General features: G+C 42.0%; 2 protein-coding genes and 1 long non-coding RNA gene across 3 annotated transcripts; all 3 read right to left on the bottom strand.

Annotated features, from left to right (window-relative positions):
• Positions 1-1,722: 1,722 nt before the first annotated feature.
• On the bottom strand, positions 1,723-6,485 carry LOC138955490 (bifunctional glutamate/proline--tRNA ligase-like). Its single transcript, XM_070327085.1, has 6 exons — positions 6,351-6,485; positions 4,177-4,287; positions 3,579-3,782; positions 2,960-3,003; positions 2,035-2,100; positions 1,723-1,747 (listed from the first exon to the last, which is right to left on the bottom strand). Exons 1-6 carry the CDS (start codon positions 6,483-6,485, stop codon positions 1,723-1,725), a joined length of 585 nt encoding a protein of 194 aa, XP_070183186.1.
• A 1,067-nt stretch (positions 6,486-7,552) lies between these two features.
• LOC138955492 (uncharacterized) lies at positions 7,553-11,317 on the bottom strand. Its single transcript, XR_011452251.1, has 4 exons — positions 9,775-11,317; positions 8,576-8,641; positions 8,066-8,107; positions 7,553-7,623 (listed from the first exon to the last, which is right to left on the bottom strand). It is a non-coding gene; the product is annotated as an uncharacterized lncRNA (long non-coding RNA).
• Positions 11,318-14,128: 2,811 nt separating this feature from the next.
• LOC138955491 (KRAB-A domain-containing protein 2-like) lies at positions 14,129-15,223 on the bottom strand. The gene has a single exon (XM_070327086.1). The coding sequence runs from the start codon at positions 15,221-15,223 to the stop codon at positions 14,129-14,131; it is 1,095 nt and encodes a 364-aa protein (XP_070183187.1).
• Positions 15,224-15,857: the final 634 nt, after the last annotated feature.

The raw sequence follows: 15,857 nt of genomic DNA on the forward strand, positions 1-15,857 counted from the left end.
CGTGTTTAGGTGTATTCAGCCACCTGCACTTATGGCAGAATGACCCAGGTCTTTTACGTGCCACTGTAAAGTGACACACGGGTGGGACATGGCTTACCGTCTCTGGGTCTACACATAAAGTTGACCCGTGTCCGTCCCGGCCCGGATTCGAACCCGCGACCCAAGGATCACAAGTCAAGTGCTCTACCAACTGAGCAACCGGGCTTATTTCACACAGAAATGATAGGACAGATTTGTGATTACTTAACATTCTTTGTTTCTCATCAGTTGAAATGTGCCCACATTAACTCACTGAGAGAGAATTGAGATGTTTCAATCCAGTCTTTAAAATCCTTTCACAGGAAGGGTGATGACATTCCTTTTCTTTTGCCCAACTCTTATGCCGGATCAAATGTGTATCAAGTAGCTTATTGGCAAACATTTGAACTAGTGTGATCTATCAACCAATCTAAAGTATTCCTGATTACAGAAAACAGCATTTTAGGATAATAACTTTATTCAGAGTGGGAATATCCTGTCGAGATTTGACATTTTCCATTTGCACTGGAAACCAAAGCAGATCAAGTTCTTTTCACGATATATTTTCTCACCTGGGAGTGGGAAGAGAGACATTGCTGTCAGCACCCTTGGTTTACTCTCATGAGCATATGTTCAACAGTCCAGTTCAACATCACAATAAAGTTAGCTTAGCATCTCTATGAACACCCTACCCTCATCTTTAACCTGAGCCCAGTTGTAAGCTATCAACAGAAAAACTCACCTGTTGTCTTCACTGGTGCTGTCACTTTCATCATCTCCAGCACTATCCTTTTCATCAAAGGCGTCACCTTTTCCAGTGAACAGCACTGTTCTGCCTCTTTGATTCTTCTGAAACAACCCAGATCGTACATTTTAACATAGTTGCTTTTGATGTAAAGGAAAGCTCGACTAAAGTTCCAACCAATAACCACAATATTCACTGTTTTCTGCAGCCACACAATTTCAATTATTTTCTGAAAACTTCTCTGGGAATCAGTAAAAGTATCTTATTTGAAACCAAAAATTACTGAGACAGAAAACAGGGTGTATGGTTTTGTGAATAGCAGGGGATATAAGGGCGGGCATGTACATGCACCTCCCGATTTGTCATGATGGCTATTTTCGGGTTCCCTGGTGTGCTGAGGGCGTCCTGAAAATTCACAAGTAATATTCTCCTGCAAACTATTTCAATATCTAGACATACCCTTATTTGATTCTATCGCGACTCGCGAGCGGACAATAAAATACTACTTTGCGCACTGAAAAAAAGAGGGGTATATGAAAGATAAAACAACCTCTCAGGTATAAATGAAAGTCTCACGGGGATGTTACATGAATCAAATGCTTACTAAAACATAAGCATTGATGATTACAACTGGTAAATTGGTGCGGACATCATGCATGTACAGTGTCCTCATAGTTATATTCCCTACTAAAATGTGTGTGCTCTCATGTGTGTGTAAATAAAAAGTATACATACCTCAGGTTTCCTGCCACCGTCCTTTGAAATGCAATCCGACTCTTCATCATTTCCAGAATGCTGGCCAGTAGAACAAGGAGACAAGCTGGATCTTCTGCAACAAGTTTTAAAGAAAGCGTTTGTTACCTAGCTATGTAAAGAATTCAGCATTTACTTATAGTCAGAGATATAAGGGCATCGTACGTGCACGCCACCCCTCCCCGAATTTGACGTGATGGGTATTTTCAGGTTCCCTGTGCTGAGTGCATCCTGAAAGTTATCGAGAAATACATGTATTCTTATTTGAACTATCGAAGACATCTCAATATCTAGACATACTCCTATTTGATTCTGTCGCGACTCGCGAGCAGACAATAAAAAAGATATGTGTTGATCACAGGTCAGGTGACAACCTTCAATCAGCGAATGCCTGTAACCACCCTTTCTTCAACCCTGAGGAATGCTCGGTAAAACATGGTGTTGCAATTTTTGCAGGAAAACTGCAGGGAAAAAAAACACCAACACATTAGAACAGTCAAAAAGTATGATAAACCAACCTTTTTCTCTGTGAGGGCTCTGTCTGCCTTTGTCTTTGCCTTGATCTTCTTGTTGAAGCAGCAGACCTTAGCAATAAAAAAGTGAACAGAGTTAAAATGACACAACAATATGAACAGAATTGTAATAAAATAAGAAGCACTGGGGCTTACATTTTGAGAAAATTGGTTAAGACAAGAGTAGGATTTGGTTGTGTTAACTTGAAGTTTCATTTGATGAAGTAGATCCAACACTATTACAATGACACGTTAGATGATTTTGATCTGCGTTGCAAATCATTAGGGGATGCCTTTCTCAAAACCTCTTCCAGTAAAATTGACAAAGTAAAAAGGATTGCAGAAGCATAACAAATTATATCTTTTGTTAACACTGGAATCATGACAGATACAGCCAGAATCTTACAGAAACAATCAAGTTTGTCAAAACAATTACTTGAACCACCAGAAATCTCCTATGTCTTTTATATGTGATCAAAGTATCTGCCCACTTAACCACACAAATCAACTTTTCAGCCGATATGTTTGCCAGCGAGATGAAAAAAGATCAACTGATATCACACAACTTTGCTACAAAAACACTAAAAATATTCAGTGCATGGCCAAGTGAGAGGATATAATAATAATAATAAATATGAGGCTTATATCTCGCGTATTCCGTGGATACAGTTCTAAGCGCAGGGATTTATTTTTAATTTTAATTTTTTACTTTTTTTTATGCAATTTATATCGCGCACATATTTAAGGCGCAGGGATTTATTTATGCCGTGTGAGATGGAAATTTTTTTTTTTACACAATACATCACGTATTCACATCGGCCAGCAGATCGCAGCCATTTCGGCGCATATCCTACTTTTCAGCGTTCTCAATCCAGATAGGCCTCTGCCTTATCACATATTGATATATGATTGAAAAGAAAGTCCGACTCACTTGTTCGAATAGCCAGACCATTTTACAAGGTACTGGATCTGTCCCTGAAAAAATTACAAAATGTATTAGATTTTCAAAAAGGCAAAGTAATCCATCACAAATAACAGAAATCTGGATGTTAGAATTTGAATTCACCACACGGAATTTGCTTGTTGAAGATTTTTGCACTCAAAATACAGCCTTTACAATACAAGTACCGTAAAATCCCTAGCATAAGCCCACCCCCCCTGTGCACTGATTTAGGGCAAAATTGGGGGTGGGCGTTTGCTAGGGATAGAAGTGAAGGAAAAAAGAAAAAAAAGGGACTTTGAGGCAAAGAAGGCCAACGAGGACAATCATGAGAGAGAGAGAGAGAGAGAGAGAGAGAGAGAGAGAGAGAGAGAGAGAGAGAGAGAGAGGGAGAGATCCTTTGAAGTGGTCGTTGAGGGCAGGTGGCCATTATTGAGAGGTGGTAGACAGGGCAGGTTTGACTGTAATAGGATTTGAGAGTGTGAGCTTGCATGCACTCATGAGGGCATGCATGCAGACTATTTGCATACAGGCCAGAGTGTGTGCACATTATGCAAGTGTATTTGCATATTTTGCTTGTGTTGTCACAGCTGTTGCAGTTTCCTCTCACCTTGGGAGCTTTGTTGGCCTTGACCTGTCGCACCTTGTCTCCCTGTTCCTTGATCTTGGCGTCTAGATCACCTCCAGCGGAAGCAGTGGGAGGGGTTTGAGCAGGGGCGGAGCCTGGTGTGGGCGGAGTCCAGTCTTTGCCTGTTGTCTCCTTGTCCTGTTTCTTCAGTGATAGGAGGGTTTGCACCGCTGCAGTTACCTCTTCCTGCAGTTCACAGAAACATCAAAATAAATGTAGGTAGAATCCAAGTTGCGGCAATATGCAGATTTAACCCCCGTTTCCACTTATCTTTCAGCATGTGATGAGACTTCCAAGGGGCTTAATCTGAAGTATCTATCTAAGCCTGGACTTAAAAAAAAATCCATAAAAAATGTAACTGATAATTATCCCAGTTGTACAAAAATGTTTGCAGGTTTCACAGAGAGAATGGCATTTCTGGCTTAACTATGATAAAACAAAACAAGTCCATAAAAACAAAGTCACTCAGAGTTTTAACCTTCTTCAATAAAGTTCTCAACGGAATACTGTTTAGTGTTGGTCCTACCTAATCAAAACCAGAAGATTGAGTTTGAAGATCTCCATCACAACACATGCTTACCTTCGGGGCCTTGTTGGTCTTCAGCTGACGGACCTGTTCACCTTGGGCTCGGATCTGATTGTCAAGGTCATTGACAGCTGCGGATCCCACTTGTTGTGGTGGCTGTTCGTCCTGTGGAGTTAAAACATGTGACATGAAACCTTGTAAGAATACAATCATAGTACAAACAGCCTCCTTGTATTTCTTTTTCCCCTTTATTATGCTGCATAATTTTGTGTAATTTTGACGGGCGCAGTGGCGTGGTGGTAATACGTCGGCCTCCTAATCGGAAGGTCGTGAGTTCGAATCCCGGTCGCTGCCGCCTGGTGGGTTAAGAGTGGAGATTTTTCCGATCTCCCAGGTCAACTTATGTGCAGACCTGCTGGTGACTTAACCCCCTTCGTGTGTACACGCAAGCACAAGACCAAGTGCGCACGGAAAAGATCCTGTAATCCATGTCAGAGTTCGGTGGGTTATGGACACACGAAAATACCCAGCATGCCTACCCAACGAAAGCGGAGTGAAGCTGACTATGCTCTCAGAGTATAGTGTGGGGAACCCAAATGGGCAAACAAGCTCACACGTAACCAGACAAATTCTGGAACGCTGAAGAAGAAGCAGATGCCAGTCAAAATTTGATTTAGACAGCCTCCGGCGTACAGCAGCCTTCATCAGGGCCTCCGGAGTTGCTGTCTGAGCGAACGACGAAGAAGAAGAAGATTGTGTAATTTTGACGGGCGCAGTGGCGTGGTGGTAAGACGTCGGCCTCCTAATCGGAAGGTCGTGAGTTCGAATCCCGGTCGCTGCCGCCTGGTGGGTTAAGAGTGGAGATTTTTCCGATCTCCCAGGTCAACTTATGTGCAGACCTGCTGGTGACTTAACCCCCTTCGTGTGTACACGCAAGCACAAGACCAAGTGCGCACGGAAAAGATCCTGTAATCCATGTCAGAGTTCGGTGGGTTATGGAAACACGAAAATACCCAGCATGCCTACCCAACGAAAGCGGAGTGAAGCTGACTATGCTCTCAGAGTATAGTGTGGGGAACCCAAATGGGCAAACAAGCTCACACGTAACCAGACAAATTCTGGAATGCTGAAGAAGAAGCAGATGCCAGTCTAAATTTGATTTAGACAGCCTCCGGCGTACAGCAGCCTTCATCAGGACCTCCGGAGTTGCTGTCTGAGCGAACGACGAAGAAGAAGAAGATTCAGACAAAGGCTTGCGCATAATCTTTCCACTTTTCCAAACTGACCTCAACATCTGGACATATACTGCTATTGCTTGACTAGTATCATGACTTTAGCCAGAATTAAAAATAGCTCATACACGAAAAATCAATGGAAGTATACTCTTGACAGAAAGTTTAAGTCTGCACATCAACATGGGTGAAACCTAGGAAAATCAAATTGACTGAACATTTTTGGAGGCAGGGGTCCAGGAGCCGCTCAGGCCCTGGCGGGGTACGGGCAGGGCCCCGTTAGGGGGTCCAGGGGGGCAACACCCCCCGACCGAAAACGAATTTTTGCATTATTCATTGTGATTTTGTGGCCTTTCCTGGCCAAAAAATACACTATCATGCAGGTCAAAAAAATACCTTCAGATTCTAATGATATGGTAAAAAGGGTAAACAAAATCAAAACAATTCACAGTAATCATTTTTCTTTTGTATCCTTTCACACTTGCATTTTCCAACACAACGACACAATTGATAACAATTAACATTGACAACAGCCATACTACGTGTTGGTCCTACCTAATCTTCTTCTTCTTCTTCAGCGTTCCAGAATTTTCTGGTTACGTGTGATCTCGTTTGCCCATTTGGGTTCCCCAAACTACACTCTGAGAGCATAGTCAGCTTCACTCAGCTTTCTTGGGTAGGCATGCTGGGTATTTTTGTGTTTCCATAACCCACCGAACTCTGACATGGATTACAGGATCTTTTCCGTGCGCACTTGGTCTTGTGCTTGCGTGTACACACGAAGGGGGTTAAGTCACTAGCAGGTCTGCACATAAGTTGACCTGGGAGATCGGAAAAATCTCCACTCTTAACCCACCAGGCGGCAGCGACCGGGATTCGAACTCACGACCTTCCGATTAGGAGGCCGACGTCTTACCACCACGCCACTGCGCCCGTCCCTACCTAATCAAAACCAGAAGATTGAGTTTGAAGATCTCCATCACAACACATGCTTACCTTCGGGGCCTTGTTGGTCTTCAGCTGACGGACCTGTTCACCTTGGGCTCGGATCTGATTGTCAAGGTCATTGACAGCTGCGGATCCCACTTGTTGTGGTGGCTGTTCGTCCTGTGGAGTTAAAACATGTGACATGAAACCTTGTAAGAATACAATCATATTACAAACAGCCTCCTTGTATTTCTTTTTCCCCTTTATTATGCTGCATAATTTTGTGTAATTTTGATGCCAGTCTAAATTTGATTTAGACAAAGGCTTGCGCATAATCTTTGCACTTTTCCAAACTGACCTCAACATCTGGACATATACTGCTATTGCTTGACTAGTATGATGACTTTAGCCAGAATTAAAAATAGCTCATACACGAAAAATCAATGGAAGTATACTCTTGACAGAAAGTTTAAGTCTCCACAGCATGATGCTGAAACTCAGCCTGCAGAAATCCATCAAAGAGGAACAAGCTGCAGTACAACGCCACCGTACCTACGAGGAGGACAGGGAAAGGCGCGAGCGCCGTAGCCAACAGCGAAAACGGCCACACGACCACGCAGCAAACCGATAGAGAATCGCTAAGCTGCCCAAACGACAATAGTCAATCTGTTGTCTCGAACCTACAACCCGGTCTGCCCTCGGGCGGACCACCCTCATCTTCCAAAAAGGGATGAATTGTTTCGTTGCTAAACCAAACAAACAACCACTACACCTTCCCTCAATTGAACCTGTAAAAGTAGAGAATTGGCTAACCCTGATCTTCACTGGCACTGCAGGGATAGCCAAATCTCAAAATGTTAACTCGCCAGCCGGAAAGTCACTAGCCCGGCAGAAATATCGCTGGCCCGGTACATACCACAGTTGATCTTCAGTGTCTATATCATAGTATATGGCTTTAAAACCTGATTTTACAACCAAAAGAATCGCATTTGACCATCTGTCTATGATCTAAAACGTGAGCTGAATTAGTGACTAGCTAAGTTAAGCAACATTAACGGCACAGAAGGCTTAAAAGAAATAACACGAGCATAAATTTGTAAGTTCACGTAAAAATAAAACTGTTGCAATATATATTCTTATGTATGCCATGCCAAGTTTATATTTGTTATATTAGCAGACTTTAAGTATCCCATTTGATACGATACACTTCACTGTTGCAGTTGAAAGACATTGGAAAGAAATAATTTTTGACTCAAACTTAAAGTAGAATACCTTTGGACAAAAATCATTTTCCATGCTGACATCTGACTCTGAGCAAGACTTCTCGCCCTCATCTTCATTTCTGAAAAACAAAAGAAGTCTATGAGTACATGATTCAGAATCTGATCAATAAACCATTCTAGAATTCTACAAATGACAGCATATGTTTGGCATCTTAGCAATTGACTTGATCAAAGCTCCAAACTTGTTTTCAATTTTTAAGAAAGGTACAAAATGTACCTATATTTTTTATTGGCAGGGAGTAAAGAACATTAAAAACACACTCACAAACACAACAAAAAACACAATACGCAATCCAGAAATACACCAGAGTTAGAATAATGAATTGTGACATCGGTCATTGTCCTGGTAACATGACATATTAAACTCTATGCAGAAAACATGCATCAACTGTCTATTTTTCAGCATCTGATTTTCACAAGACACAATGACATAAGCCAAAAAAATAAAAGTTGTATGTTTCTGGTTGCTCCAGTCATACAAAACATTTTCAAAAGACTTACTTTTGGGTTGGCAGGAAAAAACCCCCACTGGTTTGAAAAATCCTGAAAACCAGCAACAGACTTGTTTTTACTATTTGTTGAATTGTATATTAACTATACTAAAAGCTTAAAAGAAATAACAGTTGTAATAAAAAAAATCACTGGAGATGTTTTCTAGAGAACAAAAAGTCTTGTTCAGTGCAATGGAAAATCGTTGTGGTGTATTAAGACACACTTACAGTGGTAAACTAGAAAGAGTTTAAACCTCTCAAAATTTCAAATGTTGTCATATATTTGTTTCGATTTGTTAGGTCCGTAAATTCAAGTTGGTACAAGCTGAAAACATTAAAAACATTTCAACAATAAATACTTAGTGCATCCTTGGACCTGCCCTTCTCATGTTATTAGTTAAGTATGTAGCAGGTTTTACTCCTTAGTCCTAAAGTAGCTTCTTAGTTCAAGACTGTCCAACTGATGCTGATAGTGATATCAGAATAGTACTACTACAGTACAAAGAACAATGTCACTTACCTTTTGTTGAATTCATCAATGAGACTTTTATCTAAAATATTTTTGACTGGCTCCCATGAGTTATATCTGAAAAAAACAAGTAATATATATATGTATATCAATCATTTAATCAATGTCATTTACCCCTGTCATTATTTGTATGTGTGGTATGCACCAGGCTTATAACAATTCTGGCAGGCTAGCAACTTCGTCAGGCTTGTCTTTACCGTCACTGCCGAGGGCAATCTCCCTAAATACATGTCCAGTACTGTGCCTCCTATACTAATGTTATTCGCCAACGATAAAACATTTTGGCGCTTCCATCTAAAAAAAACCACAACACATGCCGGAAATTGGCAAGCAACAGCGACGGCCTTGGCATTGAAAAACATGGACCAGGTAGCAGAATATAGAGGATCAAAGCCTGGTTTGGGACTGGAGCAGAGCAACTGTAAATTTCAGTTTTTTGACACTGAGTGACGCATTTTGATACAAGGAACATTGTATCAGCTAAGTTAACTATGAGTGCCATAAGTGCTTGTTTGTCTGTCCACTTAAAAGACTGCTGGGATGAAGTATAGTGAATCACTGAACGTATGATAACATTTTGTTTGAATTCTTAAACTGATGAATTATGTGACGTCAATGTCACGCTCAGATAGCAATCAACATACCAATTTCTTGTTTTTTGATCTGCGTAAATTTGAGCTAGCAATAAAAGAGGATTTAATAGTAATAGTTTGTTTCTTTGTTTGTTTGTTTATGGGCTGAAACTCCCACAGCTTTTACGTGTATGACCGTTTTTACCCCGTCATTTAGGCAGCCATACGCCGCTTTCGGAGGAAGCATGCTGGGTATTTTCGTGTTTCTATAACCCACCAAACTCTGACATGGATTACAGGATCTTTTTCGTGCGCACTTGGTCTTGTGCTTGCGTGTACATACGGGGGGTGTTCGGACATCGACACCGAGGAGAGTGCACACAAAGTTGACTCTGAGAAATAAATCTCTCGCCGAACGTGGGGACGAACTCACGCTGACAGCGGCCAACTGGTGAACTGGATACAAATCCAGCGCGCTACCAACTGAGCTACACCCCCGCCAAATAGTAATAGTAATACCCTACTAAAATAACAGCATTAATATAATATTAATATTAACAATTTCATAAAATTTGAAAACCTTTCGGAAAAAAGTGAGCGAGGAAAGGAAACACTTACTTGTTGGAATAGCCTTTCCATTTTACGAGGAACTGATTCTTCCCCTGCAATATAGCAACAACACAAATTTAACACACAGGTAAGATTTTGGTCTATACCATCCACCCTCCCACACAAATACAGATACAAACAAACAATAACTTCAAACAAACACTTGTGTCACAGCATGTGGTCTACTATACTGGAGAGTAAACTCTACTATTTCTGTGTCACTAAGTGTAAGCAGAATAGACCAATAGCAATGCTCATAATCATAACTCTTTGACAATATGTGTGTGGGTCATCGTATAATATTTCAATTTAACATCCGTCAACGTCATATGAATTATGATTTAAGATACACACATTGGTGATAGTATTTCTAACTTTCTAATCAGTAAGTAAGTAAACCAATAACCTAATCAGTAATGCCATGACAGAATAGCTATCCACCTGAGAAGAACATAATCATAATCAGTATAATGGCCCGGTTAAAGCGGAGTAAAGGGGCCTATGAAAATGCTTTAAAGACAGAACCATGAGATTATATTGCCCTATTCTGTGTCACTGTTAAGGATTGCACTGAAATTATCTGATAAATAACTATCTAGACTCAGTATTCACTGATGATTCAGCAACCGGCAACTAGCATCTACAGTAGTTGGATAGATCTGATTGTTGTAAATGCACGGAAAGAAGCAATTTGAGGAACTTAAAACCATAGAGGGCGGGGCCCCTCTCCCCTCCCTTCCCTATCGTGCGTGAGTGGATGAAACAAAAGGAAAAATGATATATATGTCATCAGACAATGTTGCATACCGTGTCGGCCGTCACATAAAGATGTGATGGCTGGCTCATAGAGAGCTTGGGGAGGGAGTGGTGGCACTGAAAGGGGCACGTGGAACATTATGAAAATGGCAACTCTGCACAGCATGCCATGCTGTCAAAATCTAGACCAGAGTTTGTACGTGTCCCACACTTGTCTGATATTTCACTCTTATTAGAACTCACAACCAATCTGTGGCTGGTCACACACTTAACAAACTTGTACTCACCTTGCGTCTCCTTTTTTTCATTAGCCGTTCTGCTGTGAAAACGCTGGTATCGTCCATTTTGCGGTTCTCGCGCCGTGGCGACCGACGCGACGGAAGTGTTTCGGGAGTTATCTCTCTTGGCTTGTGAATTCTAACTGTAGGGGTCGTATCATTTTTTTTTATTGTTAAAATGTAGATTTTTTTTAATTGTGCAAGTGTTGCTGACTGTCCAGAATGTATGCCTGTTCTTTTCCGACCTGCTTGTGATAATTTTGAACAGTTCAGCGTTGTAAATTCAGTTTACATCTCTCAGTCACAACTCAGTCCAGCGGCATCATCATATCAGTTGTGACATGTTTGATACAAGTCATATATATATAAGCAAGGAATAATTCTTGCGAAAATAACACGGGCGTTAATTCTAAATTGATTTGCAGCACTTGCAACGTTTTGTTGTAAATTTATCAAATACAGAAATTCAGGAAACTGACACTGAAATGTCCTGTCTCTCTCCGGCCTCTCCGCCTCTCTCTCTCGAGTCCCTCTCCCTCTCTCCCCCCCCCCTCTCTCTCTCTCCCTCTCCCCCTCTCTCCCAATCTCTCGCTCTCTCGCTCTCTCTCCCTCTCCCCCTCTCCCCCTCTCTCCCTCCCCCCCTCTCTCTCTCCCTCTCCCCCCCAGTCTCTCTCTCTCTCTCTCTCTCAGTCTCTCTCTCTCTCTCTCTCTCTCTCTCTCTCTCTCTCTCTCTCTCTCTCTCTCTCTCTCTCTCAGTCTTTCTTAACTGACTGATTTTCTCATCGTATTCCCATTCCCATACTCAGTGCTAGAAACGTATAAAGGGCCGAGCTATACGATCACAAAGATTACGTTTTGTTTACTGAGTTTATTCTTAACTGTGGGGCAAGGGGAGAGGATTTGAGCGTACTGAAACAGAATTTTTTTTTAAGAAAACCAATGACGGACAAAGAGAATTATCAACAGTGAATTAGCAAGAAGACCAAGTAAAACATTCAAGTGATTTTGCAGTTTTGTGTTTTGTTTCAGTACATGATGTGCTCGTTGTTGGTTTATGTGTGTGTTGTTTGTTCATATTTTTTTTTAACAACTTGAAAAGGCTACCCTAACCTTAACCTATATGCACCACGGCTACTTAAAAACATTTGTAATCTTCTTCTGTCTCAAAATCATACACCACGGAACTCTTTGAGTAGAGTACAGTTACAAACAACATACAGTCGAACTCTGAATACCCATATGGCTTTCCAAAATGTGCACTGAAGAGTTGTGAACGTTAAAAAGTTTGCGGTTGCAGTTGGCGCTGAAAGGAAAGTCTACTTAAGCCACATTAAAATCACCCTTGTTTGGTAAGTCGAGTGCCATGTTGAGCATAACTTATTTTCAATGATTTGACTCACCAAAAGAAAGTGTCTCATATATCAGTGGTGCTCAAGAACTTTGAAAGAAAAAAAATGAAGCGTGTTTTGCTAAGTAGCCATTCTCTTCTCATGCCACGAAAAATTGATCATATCAGAAAATTGCTCTAAAAAATTTATTTTTACGTTTTTCTCAGCGCCTCTTTTTGTGGTTTATCCTTGATACCTAAGCATTATGCCAAAACAATCTAAAGAAATTCGTATGACTGGAAGATTTTTTTACCAATTTTTTTTATTCGATCGGGAATTTGTGTGTTGCTGAAAATAAAGTCAAGATAAAACTTACCACCAATACTCCATTTTTTCTTCACCACGAAATTTCGGTGGTACTGCAACAAAAACCCGTATTAAACAAATGTTCTGCAATTATTTGCCCAGTTTTGCGGGCCACCTAACCTTCTAAATGTTTTGTTAAAAGGGTTTTTCTCTAAACCTTAGAACTTATTTTAGGTAGCCAATTTTTGGATGGTCACAACACTTCTCCCACAGTTCAGATACGATTATCTTACATTTTGTACATTCCATCTACGTTCTAGTTATATCCTATAAATGTACAAGTCAATAGCTTTTTTCTTTCCATGCCGTTGCAGTGACCATTTCTTTAAAGTAGCCAGGGGACTGCCACCGGGTAGTGGTGTGTGTCTTGTGTGGTGGTGGTGGTGGTGGTGTGTGTATGTGCGTAGAATGACAATGGCATGAACGAGCACGGCATTTTTGTTTGTTTAATAATTATCATTGCTGAAGACCATGCATGTGCAAATTTCAGGGAAAAGGGGAAATTTCAGGGAAAAGACAAGTTGGAAAAGTAGATAAACAGAAATTGCTCAAGACGGCATGTAGTATCCATGTCTAAGGTAAGTTAAGCAACAAAATACAGGGACAAGAAACAACTGAAAATAGTAGCAATTGCTCAAGACCATGTATGTGCAACGTAAGTGATGTTACGCCACAATGTCAGTCGCACGAAACGTCGGGGACAAGAGAAGTCGAAAAAGTAGGAAAACAGCAATTGCTCAAGACGACATGTAATATTCGTGTCTAAGGTGAGTACAAGCTACCATAACGTTCCAGGAAAATACAAGGACAAGAAACAACTGAAAATAGTATTATTGATCAAGACCATTTATGTGCAACGCAAGTGATGTTACGCCACAACGTCACAACGTCAGTCCCACGAAACGTCAGGGACAAGAGAAGTCGAAAAAGTAGGAAAACTGTAATTGCTCAAGACGACATGTAATATCCGTGTCTAAGGTAAGTATAATGTATCATCCATGTGTAATGTTACAAGTAAGGTAACACCACAACTTTCCACGACGTCTTATTTGTTGGTACATTTCCCGTTTCTTGGGTGGCAGTGGCTGTTGCACTTCACGGCGGATTTCTTGCATGTGCATCGTTTTGATGAGCAGGTTGACCCGCAAGAGCACTTGGAAAACCCTTGTCCGCCATGAGCGGAGTGCAGACCTGCAAGGTGCCTCACCGACATCAGTTCGGGGTTCACATCTCTGACGATATTGCTATCACCTTTTAACAGCTCGGATCGGCTGAATGTGGTATTCACAGTGCCGTGCTCGGTGCCAATCCGGTAAGTTTCTCTGGGTGTCACTTCAACCACTACACCTGGAATGTTTCTGCTATCAAGGCGTCCTCGATCAAATTCTGAAACTGGTATGAGGACGGCATCTCCGACCGATCTGCCTTTGCTTCGTTCGCCTGAGCATTTCACTTCGGCTCTTATCCTGTCCCTTTCTTGCTTCTTCTCTACGCGTGTTGATCAGAGCTACGTGCGTTGTCAGTGGATCTACAGTTTCAGATATTGCGTCGTCTTCTCTTGTAGACGGGGCAACGCCGTCATCGGCATTCGTAGATGACCAACTGTCATTGACGGGGCTCATCTGTGAAGCGAGACTACCCTCGAAATCTAGCTGTTTCTTCTTCGTCCTCGTTGTCTGTGTCAGACCTGGCCTTTGTTTGAGTCGCACGTAGATGGGCTATTGCAGCACTGACTGACTCATGTTCTGCGTCTTCTCTTGAAGAAGGTCCTGCGGCTTGCGGAGATAACCTACTGTCATCGATTGGGCTCATCTGTGGAACGAAATCTGTGTCATCGTCGTCTGTTTCACCATGTGGGGGTGTAGTATTTGCTAGAAGTCCAGCAAGCTCTTCTTCGGTTTCCAGCTTCCTCATCACATCATTAGGGAGGCTAGTTTTCTGCAGCCCAACCAGTGGCTTTTGGCCAAACATGACCTCAAAGGGAGAACGGTTGTTCAAATTTCGATGCGCTGACGAATTCTTTTGCAGCATGACAAATCGCAGACCTTCCGCCCATTTGCTGCAGGAGTTGTCTGTTGTCCATGCAATTAACATCTGCTTGATGTCATGGTTTGATCTTTCGACGCTACCTTGGCTTTGGGGGTGCCTCGGCCGCCCATGCACGATCATCAGCGAAGGCCACAATTCTTTCAATTCGTATACCACTTTCGCCGCGAATTCACGACCATTGTCGCTCTGCAAGATGCATGGGGCTCCTATCAGTGTAAAAATATCAATCAAGTTGTAGGCGACTTCTGCAGCGGTCCTCGACTTCAGTGGTCTCAGAAAATTGAACTTAGTGAAGTGATCCTGGTAGTTCATTATATTCACGTAGTCTCTATCTGGCTGTGACTCCATGATGATGAGGTCCACCTGTCCTCGCGAACCCAAGCCCGAACTGCATAATGGTTTCACCACCAGTCCCTTGTTTGGCTTTGACTTCTTCTTCTGACACGATTCGCAGTTTGCTAGGAATATGGCCACCATCCGTTCAGTAATATTGCAGTATTTGTCGTGAAGTCCGAGGCGTGTCTTCTTTACTCCCCCGTGTCCGGTACTGACATGGGCCTCCAGGATGCGTTGGAATAAATCCTCCTTGGTTATCAAGTACCTTGGGTGTGCGGTGGCATCGTGTCGTTTCTGGATTAAAGAAAAGCGAGTTTCAAAACGGGCAATAGATAGTATGTTCATGTTGACAGATGTATTGTTATTAGATAAATGTCACACACACACACACACACACACACACACACACACACACACACACACACACACACACACACACACACACACACACGCGCGCACACACAAACACATGTATCTGATTTCCATAAATGACTAACTACAATTGCGAGAGAGAGAGAGAGAGAGAGAGAGAGAGAGAGAGAGAGAGACACACACACAGAGAGAGAGACAGACAGACAGACAGAGAGACACACAGAGAGAGACAGAGAGAGAGACAGAGAGAGAGACAGAGAGAGAGACAGACAGACAGACAGACAGACAGACAGACAGAGAGAGACACACAAAGAGAGACAGAGAGAGAGACAGAGAGAGAGAGAGAGAGAAAGAGAGAGACAGAGAGAGACAGACAGACAGAGAGACAGACAGACAGACAGAGAGACAGAGAGAGAAAGAGAGAGAAAGAGAGAGACAGAGAGAGAGACAGAGAGAAAGAGAGAGACAGAGATAGAGATAGAGACAGAGATAGAGATAGAGAGAAGGGGAGACAGAGAGAGAGTGACAGAGAGAGAGTGACAGAGAGAGAGAGGAGATGTTTATTACCTTTACTATTCTCTGTGAGCCAGCTATGTCCAACAGTTCA

The sequence above is a fragment of the Littorina saxatilis genome, unplaced genomic scaffold, assembly GCF_037325665.1.
Source record: "Littorina saxatilis isolate snail1 unplaced genomic scaffold, US_GU_Lsax_2.0 scaffold_1363, whole genome shotgun sequence".
NCBI lineage: Eukaryota > Metazoa > Mollusca > Gastropoda > Littorinimorpha > Littorinidae > Littorina > Littorina saxatilis.

Excerpts from the sequence above, each read along its gene's own strand:
- LOC138955491 (XM_070327086.1), bottom strand. The coding sequence starts at position 15,223 with ATGAACATACTATCTATTGCCCGTTTTGAAACTCGCTTTTCTTTAATC.
- LOC138955490 (XM_070327085.1), bottom strand. The coding sequence starts at position 6,485 with ATGTCACATGTTTTAACTCCACAGGACGAACAGCCACCACAACAAGTG. Across the intron at positions 4,288-6,350 it reads AGACCAACAAGGCCCCGAAG|GACGAACAGCCACCACAACA; the intron begins GTAAGCATGTGT and ends TTAACTCCACAG. Across the intron at positions 2,101-2,959 it reads TGGTCTGGCTATTCGAACAA|GTCTGCTGCTTCAACAAGAA; the intron begins GTGAGTCGGACT and ends TTTATTGCTAAG.